Below are 9,643 nucleotides of genomic sequence, written 5' to 3'. Positions count from 1 at the left end.
AGTTGGAGTTGGTTGTTCAGCCTGGAGAAGAGAAGGCTCCTGGGAGACCTTATAGTGGCCCTTTCCTGTAGGCCCCCTTCAGGTACTGAGAGATGGGGAGGGACACTTTATCAGGGAGTGGAGTGACGGGAAAAGGGGTAACGGTTGTAAATTGAAAGAGGGGAGATTTAGATTAGGCATTAGGAAGAAATTCTTTACTGTGAGTGTGGTGAGATGCTGGAACAGGTTGCCTGGAGAAGCTGTGGATGCCCCATCCCTGGAAGTGTTCAAGGCCAGGCTGGATGGGGCTTTGAGCAACCTGCTCTAGTGGGAGGTGTCCCTGCCCATGGCAGGGGATTGGAACTTGATGAGCTTCAAGGTCCCTTCCAACTCTAACCATTCTAGGATTCTATGGGCAAGGTCAACTCCTGTGAGGTTGTATGTAATGCCCTTACCAAAAATAAAAACATTCCTACTTCTTTTTAACTTGAAAAAAATGGCAAATTTAAAACCACTACTCTGGAATTAAATCTTGGATTGACCTGAGGCCCATGATAATTTTGCTGAGGCTCCAGAGTCAGAAGTTATTCTTTGTTTATGGAATATGCCAGTATCCGTGTGCCATCTGAGGGAGCTGTGAAATGTAAAGGCGGCTGGCAGCTGAAGGACTCTGCTCTCTGAGGAGCAGCAGCTGCCTGTACCTGGCTCATTTCTTTCACAACAGCGGCGTATGATAAAGCTTCACCTAAACTGCACACTCGGGTGGAGGCTGGGCTCAACAGTTACCTCACGGTGGCAGATCACATGCAGCCACTTCCAAAAATAGGTCAGTAGAAGCAGGTTCAGCACTTCTTTTCTTCAGGGCACTCCCAGCCCTTTGCTACAGACCGGAACCCCAGTACCACACTCTAGTTCAAACAATCCCATCCATTTCCAGTCCTTCCCATGTCATCTTGTTACACAGATTTTTTTGCATTCCACTTGTTCCACCAAAAGGTTTTTCCTCTGTAGCTGGCCCTATGCCACAACCTACTCGTGACTCTGAAAGTGACTGCTTTGAAGACTGCCCCATTTGAGGTGATTTCCTTTATTTCAGTAGGCACAGAACATGTGTCCAGTGCCACCTTCTCCAGTTCTGCAACTTTTCCCCTTTCCCTTTAACAACATTCAAGCAATTCAGGCAAATCCTTTATTGCCATTCCTCTCCTCAAAAACCTGTGGTTGGTGTAAGGTGGCTGATAGTCACTGCTGTAGCTGCTCTACTTGGAGCTTTTTGCCACTGCAGTGACAACTGTCCTCAGGGGTTGCTCTTGGGGAGTGTATTGCCGCAGATGTGTCACCACCGGTCCCTCCTAGCCCTTTCCTTCACTAGTAGCCAGAATGCTCCTGATGGTGACCTGGAAGCCTCTTCCCAGCCCAGCTCAAAGCAGGGAGGAATGGTCCTGTAGGGGGAGTGTGGAGCCCTACCCACCATTGGGCCTCACTGACCCACCTTTGAGTGTGTCTTGCAGCTGGAGACCCCCTGGGGAATGTCCAGCCCTGAGAAGAAGGGGAACACGGTTCCCTACAAAATACCAACAAGGAGGAGATCAGCAGACAGACTAGAGGACACCACTGCAAGGCTATTCCCTTCTACTACAGTGCAAGGCGGGGTAAGAGTGTTCAGTTGTTTGCAAGGTGGAGGTAAAAGGGCTCGAGGCAACGGGCCATGGAGAAGGTACTGCTGGTGGTAATGGGCTGGCCTGGAGGGAGAGGGGTAAAAGAGGTTTGGGCTTTTCTTTTAATTTAAGCAGGTGTGGGCAGGGTGATTGGAGGGCATCACCCTTAACAGGCCTAACAAGGACATGCTTCATGGACACCTTGCAAAAACTCCTGTGTACAGGGCTGTTTTGGCAGATTTCCCAGGAATTTGCAGTATTGGTTCAAACAGAAGTCAAATTCCTGCCAGGGCTGGGCTTATTCACGTTCGTAATGGGCAAGGTGTTTCCCCTGGTCATGCTGCAGGCTGTGATTTAATGGTATTTATTCCTGTACGTGATCATAGCTGGTGAGGGGTGAAGCAATCTCTGATTACACAGGTTTGCAGGTTGACAGGACACAGGGCCACGGGCACAAACTGAAACGCAGGAGGTTCCCTCTGAACATGAGGAGACACTTTTTTACTGTGAGAGTGATCGATCACCGGCACAGGTTGCCCAGAGAGGTTATGGAGTCTCCATCCTTGGAGATGCACAAAAGCCGTCTGGTCACAGTCCTGGACAACTGCCTCTAGGTGGCCCTGCTTGCGCAGAGGGGTTGGAGCAGATGACCTCCATGAGTCACTTCCCGCTTCAACCATCCTGTAATACCCTAAAGTTCAAATCGTGGCTTCAAGTGTCCCATTTGTTACCCAGCTTACTGCTGAGTTGTTAATGGTGATGAATTTGTGATGAGCAGTAAGACCAGGACTTTGATAATAACTTCATAATAAATCTGAGTTTTAGATAGCCAGCTCCCTCTTTCGTAGGTATTGAGACAGAGTTGAAACAAAACTCTTCTGAGATGTTACTCTCTCCTCCTATGGCTTTCCACATTGTACAAGAAATTTGGCAATTTTTGAGTGATGTTTTAAGTATCGGGAAATGTCTGTGTGCTGAAGAGGCTGCGTTTCTGGTTGCTATGGAGCGGAGGAACCAAAAGGGGGTGGGAGAAGATTAAGAGATGAGACAAGCACAGGAGAGCCTGCGGTCTTCGTGTTAAGAAGCTGTGTGCATTACCCCAGCAACGTCAAGTCTTGGCAAATCTTTGCGTTTTCCCTCCTACCCCTGGCTGCTCCCGGGAAGGTCTGTGAGAGGTGTGAGCCATCAGTCATGAAGCATCCTGGACTCAGTAACTTGTGGGGACGCAGCCTGGGAATCTCCAAGTCCAGGGGACACGTGGGGTGGGAATTTCATGGAATCACGGAACTGTTGGGAGTTGAAAGGGACCTCTAGAGATCATCTAGTCCAACTCCCCTGCTGAAGCAGGATTGCCCATAGCACATTACTCAGGACTGCATCCAGGCAGGTCTTGAAGGTCCCCAGAGAAGGGGACTCCACGACCTCCCTGGGCAGCCTGTTCCAGTGCTCTGTCACCCTCACCGTAAAGAAGTTTCTCCTCATATTTGAATGGAACTTCCTATGCTCCAGCTTGTGCCCGTTAAATTTCCATTTAACAAGCTTTGTTACAGTGAGCAGGCACATGTTAGGATCGCGTCGGGTTAGTCCATCTCTGCTGGCACAGACTGCAGGTGTTTTCTACAGCCTCTCCCTTTACCCGCTCTTTCCCTGCCGCTCTTCCGCGGTCGAGCTGAGCTATGGCCCCCTGGCAGCCTTTCCTAGAAGGAGCCCATCTCACCGTACCTCCCCAGCTCCTCATTGCGCTGCTGTTCCTTCCTCCGCCTCCCCCACGCCATTACGCCCACCAGGCCCCCCACGGCGTCACTCAGCCACCGCCGGGACGCCGCGCCACGCCCGCCGCCGTGACGCCAGCGCGCCGCCGGAAGCCGCGGGGGATGGCCGTCGCGCGGGTGCCACCCCTCAGGGCTGCGGCGGGGCCGGGCCGGGCCTTGGCGGGGCCTGGCGGCGGCGGCAGCGGGGCGGGAGCTGAGCGCGGGCGGCGCGGCTGCGGGCGGCGCCCCCCCGGGGCAATATGTTCAAGAGAATGGCTGAGTTCGGGCCTGACTCCGGGGGCAGGGTGAAGGTGCGGAACCGGCACTGGCGGCAGGGAGGGAGGGAGGCCCGGCCCGGCCCGGCCCGGCCCGGCCCGGCCCGGCGGTAGGACGGGCGGGAGGAGCGGGACCTTTGCAGGCACCAGCTTAATGCTTGTCAATACTTGTCAGTTGGGGGTTTTCATTCATTTATTTATTTGTTTATCTCTCCCTTTCTTTATTTAAGGGGGTTACCATTGTGAAGCCGATCGTGTATGGGAACGTGGCGCGGTATTTCGGGAAGAAAAGGGAAGAGGACGGCCACACGCACCAGTGGACGGTTTACGTCAAGCCCTACAGAAACGAGGTGTGTGTGTGGGGGTCAACGGGGGGTGGTCCCGGCCCCGGCCTCGTAAGGGGCTGCGGAAGGATGTCACCGCTGGTGTCGTTGTGTGAGGGTCCCTCAGCAGCATCCCGCAAAAGGGAGCGAGGGTTTTAAAAAGCCGGGATTTGGGGAAGGGGCAGGTGGGTCTCCAAAAACAAAAAAGAGAGGGAAGACACTCTTCCTCCGGTGTTTTTGGAGTGATCTTTCCAGGCCAGGGGAAAACCAGAGAGCAGTTATGGAGACGAAATACTGCTGGAGCAGCAGCATTAATTCTTGGATTTACCTTCTTATTTTCCTACTGTTTTTAAAGGCAGCTGCGTCAGAAGAAATGATAGGCAGGCAGGATGGATAAATAAGCAGCAGTTTGGCATGCTGTGTAAATAATCAGAAACTACATTTCTGTTTTAGGATATGTCTGCCTATGTGAAAAAAATTCAATTCAAGTTGCATGAAAGCTACGGAAATCCTTTAAGAGGTGGGGCTTGCATTTGGGCATTTGTTCCTAAAACTGGGATTTTGATTAGTTCCACTGAGGCTTTATCACCCGTATTAACACTTCTGTTTCCTACTGCAGTTGTTACCAAACCACCATATGAAATCACCGAAACAGGCTGGGGTGAATTTGAAATAATCATTAAGATATTTTTCATTGATCCAAACGAAAGACCTGTAAGTACATTGACCTTGTAACAACACTTAATTATGGTGGTCTCAAGCTGTGCTGTAGGCTATTGCTGGTGAAAATAAGTCCCATCAGCCATGGAAGCCTGGTTTTGTAGGAAATGTATTTAATGGTTGGCCACGTTGTCCTGTTTCTCTGCTTTACTACCGGCATTCATGATGGCTTTTCCTGCGTTTGGTTTCTCTGACGTTTACTAATATGTGACCACATGTTGCATCTTAACTGGGCTGAGCACATACTGACGATTTCCCTTCTATGTGGCTTCCTAGTTATAGAATATTAGAATATTCTAATTACCTTTTTTTTTTCTATCAGTGTTAGTCAAAAAGGGCAAAGGTACTATGATAGCATTAGTCCCTTTCCTGGGAAAACCAGGATAAGACACTTTTCTCATTGAATAAAGCACTGGAATGAATTTCTTTCTTCCCATCCTGTGTTTTGGACATATCTTGTGGGTAGGTTTGTCCAGGTTTAGGTAGGAAACTTGACTGATGTATTTTAGTGGCAGGGGATGTTTATTTCTGGAAAGACTGAGTTCCCTCTGTCACATGAACTACAGCGATCCTTTTGCTTTAGCCATTTTTTTTGCCAAATGAGGTGAAAACTGAATCTTGTGTTTTTCTTGAGTATGTGAAAATTGATACTAGACTAGAAAGGGCTTCCTGTGCTTTGTGCTCAGTGGCATCCTGACTTGTCCTATTAATTCCGTTCATGGCTTGAGCAAATTGTCCGAAAGTTGGTTGGGTTTGTTTTTTTTCTTTGCGGCTGTTCTTGGAAGGCAGTTTTGGTGCCTGTCTCGTTCTTCGTTTCCAGGAAGTACCAACCGGGGTGAGGCATTGCTCTTTTCCACAGGCCTGTTCATGGAAGAAAGAACTGTAGACTGCGTGCCCTTTTCCCTGGTCATGGTCCAAGCGGTCAGCGGTTCCTCAGGGCCGGGCAGAGGGCTCCTGATCCTCTCCAGCTCCTGCCATTTGTAGTGCAGTTATGGAAAAGTACCTCCACAAGAGATAAATTTCAGTGGAAAGCTATTCGCAGGCGCCCCTAGTGTTTTTCCTTCACAAGAAGGGATAGTAAGGTCACAGAAAGCACTTTCAAACTGATTAATTGGCAAAGTCAGCTTGAACTAAATCACCTAAATGTTTGCGAGAAGGTCTTAGTAGTTTTTATACACCAGTCCTAAACCACTTGCATAGACCTTAAAAGTATCAGGAAGCCGTTGCATAGTTTGTGTGTTTAACACTGTTAAATTTAAGTAATTCTACTGAAGTTATATGACTTTTTTTTTTGCATTCCTGAAAGATTTTTTAAATCCTGTATGGTTGTTTAGTAAGAACAAATACTGCTTGTTGGTATCTAGAAGACTTGTATTTCCCTACAGTTGTCAAGCTAAGAAAATTCTGTCTTTTTACAGGTAACCTTGTATCACTTGCTGAAGCTTTTTCAATCTGATACCAATGCCATCCTGGGAAAGAAAACTGTGGTTTCTGAATTCTATGATGAAATGGTATGTAAATTTTTAATGTAATCCTCACGTTATTTTGAAGAGTATGAGTGATACCATGTGTTTTTCTCCTTTGTTAGATATTTCAAGATCCTACTGCAATGATGCAGCAGCTGCTAACAACGTCTCGTCAGCTAACGCTAGGTGCTTATAAGCATGAAACAGAGTGTAAGTTAAAAATTAAATTATTTTAATTTTAGAAATAAACAATAGTTGGTTTTGCTTTTAGTGTTTTGGGGTTGTTGTGTCCCACCGCCCCGCCCCCCCCCCCAGGATTTAACAGTCCAATGGATCTGGATGCTGCTAAAAAGTGGTATTTTTGCAGTAAATTAGCTTCAACTTTTGCAAAGTTACTAATGCTTATTTGAAAAAATTTAAGATTTTCTGATGTGTATGCCTGCTGAAAAAAAATGAATTAAGAATTACTCAGTATGAAAAGTGATGGCATGATCTGTGTCATCTTAATGTCTTTGAAATGAGTTAAAACAGAGAATAAATTAAGGCCACTGTATTTGTGATAAAGTTTTGTTCAGCTCATCAGGATGTTAACTATAAGCAAAGATCACATTTTAAGCACTGAAATACAGAACAGTTAGTACAGGTTTAGTCAAAGCAGCAGCCCTTTTGGGATAGAGTAGTGTCTGAAAGCTCTTCCTGTCTCTTTCCTTTCTGTCTAGTTCTTTAACTGTAGGTCATTTCATAACTTACTTCTTCAGTATAGCTTAATGTTCTTTGTGTCTTTATCTGTCTTTAAATATAAACCAGAATATTAAGAGAATTAAATAAAAGACATTGATTCATAAAATATAATGCATTTAGTGATGGTTCCTCTTCTGATCTTCTGAATTCCGTCTCTTATCTTCTACTTTTGGAAAGCAGATGGAATATTTATTGAGCCCAAATCCTACCTTGTTAGTTACAAACTGTAATGCCGTCGTAGTCCGGCTCCCCTGGCCTTTGGCTTATCTGTATATTCCCCTGACAATAAATGTCAGGTGTTTTTAGACGGTGAATACCTAGAGTTCAGAGTGGTCTCTGTGAGTTTGAAGCTGCCCAAAGTTAGGGTTCCGATTTGCCTTCTGTCTGTTCGGGTGCATGGACATGGGAGCCCCTTGTATTTTCTGCCGCAGTGTAGCCAGTCTTGAGGTGGATTTTTGTTATACTGCACGTTGTTTGTTACACTTTACGTGTAGAAAATGTTTAATAATTTGAATCATAAAAAAAATCTTGTCCAAATTTAAACTTCTCTCAAAATTCCTGGATGTGTCTCCTGGGTATAGATAAAATTTTTTGTGTTTTTTTTAATGTATATTTCCTTAAAATATGCTACTGAAACAGATACAAATGAAGACTTTTTTTTTGCCACTGGCCACAATTATGTAATATATGGGATACGAAGGGCTATCCATGGCCTCCATTGATTTGCTGGCTTTACCAGCTTTGTCCAAAAACTCGTGAACAAATAAAAAATATAATTAGGGCATATCAGTAAACCAGATTGAGCTGCCCCAATGTCAGATATTCGTAAGAGCGAAGGCAGCACCACTAAATCCTTTAGATTCATAGAATTAAACTCCGGTGAGACGGAGAGTAGAAAGTGTTTACAATCCATGGAAAAGGAACCACAGAACGGTTGAGGTGTGAAGGCATCTCTGGAGCTCATCTTGTCCCAACCCCTGCTCAAGCATGGGCCATCTAGAGCTGGTTGCTCAGGACTATGTCCAGGTCGCTTCTGAATGTCTCTATGGAGACTCCACAACCTCCCTGGGCAACCGGTGCCAGTGCTCGGTCACCCTCACGGTACAAGAAAGTTTCCTGATGTTCAGAGGGAACCTCCTGTTGTTTGAGTTTATGCCCACAGCCTCATGCGCCGTCACTGGGCACCACATATAAATTACTTGCAATTCTCTGTAATCTCCAGTTTATTTGCTGTTGCCACGTCAGGTTTTTTTTTTCTCCCACTTAAAGAACTCTGGGAAATGATTTAGTGAATTATTTAACTCCAGCCACAAAACTGATGGCTTGAATGAGGCCACAAAACAAGCTTTCTTTTCTTTTTTAATTCCAGGTTTTTATTTGGACATGATTTTGACTACAATCATTGAATCTCTACGGCTAACAGTAATAGATTTTTTTTCAGGACGCACACCATCCAAATTACTGTTGCAATTAAAAAAAAAAATAAAATTACAACTTTTCATGGTACTTACAATATTTATTTTTCTTTCTCACCACCACAGTTGCAGATCTTGAAGTAAAAACCAGGGAAAAACTGGAAGCTGCCAAAAAGAAAACTAGTTTTGAAATTGCTGAGCTTAAAGAAAGACTAAAAGCAAGTCGGGAAACCATCAACTGTTTAAAGAACGAAATCAGAAAACTTGAAGAAGATGATCAGTCTAAAGATATGTGACCAATGTTGACTTGATAAAGAGCCTGTACTGAAAACGGAAGGACTTCAATCATGGAATTGTAGGTGTTCTCCTCAGTTCTGTAACAGACTCTGTGAATTTCACTTGCAAATGATTGAAGTAAGTGGAGATTGACTTCATAAATGGAAGAAAAAAGAAAGAATGTATCCTTGTTTTATAGTTAAGATCTGTGGGTACTTAACGACTTATTTCAAGTAGAAGAAGTCTTAGAGACCAGACTACTTTTTTTTTTTTTTTTTTTTTTTTTTTAAAAAAAAGCTGCTTTGAGTGGTATATGAAAACTTTGTATTAAGTCTTGTATTAGTTCGTGATTTTACAAAACGATGTTGTTTACTTTTTTTACTTGCTTTTTCTACTGGCTGTTTAGAGATGCATCTTTAAAGCTGAAAATAAAATATGCGGTTTTTTATGTTAATATTTTTTGTGTATGCAAGCTGCTCAAATCTGGTTACAGTGTTTTCTGCCTGTCTGTCTGTTATTAGCACAGTGAAAAAAACTTTCTGAAAACAGGATTTTAAATAACTTGGTATACCTACAGATAAGAGTTTCTAGCCTATCTGCTTTAACACTTCTAAATGCATCAATTATACAAGTTATGCTCAGAAGCAGGAAATTATTCCGCTCCTGTTTTGTAGAAGTTTCTTTAATATTTGTACTGTAGCGTGGTCAGTTCATCAGATGTTGTCCCTGTTCCTCCTTCCTCCTCACCCTGTTCCCCTGCTCCAGTGTGGGATCTCTCCCACAGGAGACAGTCCTCCACAAACTCCAACGTGGGTCCTTCCCGTGGGCTGCAGGTGGGTATCTGCTTTACCATTAACCGCCATGGGCTGCAGTGGGACAGCCTGCCTCACCATGGTCTTCACCACAGGCTGCAGGGGAATCTCTGCTCCAGCACCTGGAGCACCTTCTTCACTGACCTTGGCATCTGCAGAGTCGTTGCTCTCACATATTCTCACTCCTCTCTCCAGCTGCAATTGCTGTTGCACAGGTTTTTTTTTCC

The 9,643-nt window shown here is 45.2% G+C and overlaps 1 protein-coding gene across 2 annotated transcripts; it reads left to right on the top strand.

The window, feature by feature from the left end:
* Positions 1-3,610: 3,610 nt before the first annotated feature.
* Positions 3,611-9,056, top strand: YEATS4 (YEATS domain containing 4). Of its 2 annotated transcripts, XM_074168852.1 has the most exons (7): positions 3,611-3,699; positions 3,894-4,013; positions 4,440-4,506; positions 4,606-4,700; positions 6,125-6,217; positions 6,295-6,382; positions 8,455-9,056. In XM_074168852.1, the coding sequence occupies exons 1-7, from the start codon at positions 3,649-3,651 to the stop codon at positions 8,622-8,624; spliced, it is 684 nt and encodes a 227-aa protein (XP_074024953.1). In that variant the 5' UTR covers positions 3,611-3,648; the 3' UTR covers positions 8,625-9,056. The 2 variants fall into 2 exon arrangements, with proteins under 2 accessions (XP_074024953.1, XP_074024954.1); XM_074168853.1 differs by lacking the exons at positions 4,440-4,506; positions 4,606-4,700 and having other exon boundaries at positions 8,455-8,624.
* The last annotated feature ends 587 nt before the right edge of the window (positions 9,057-9,643 follow it).

The sequence above is a fragment of the Numenius arquata genome, chromosome 2 (genome assembly GCF_964106895.1).
Source record: "Numenius arquata chromosome 2, bNumArq3.hap1.1, whole genome shotgun sequence".
NCBI classification, from domain to species: domain Eukaryota; kingdom Metazoa; phylum Chordata; class Aves; order Charadriiformes; family Scolopacidae; genus Numenius; species Numenius arquata.
This window is presented reverse-complemented; position numbering and strand designations above follow the sequence as displayed.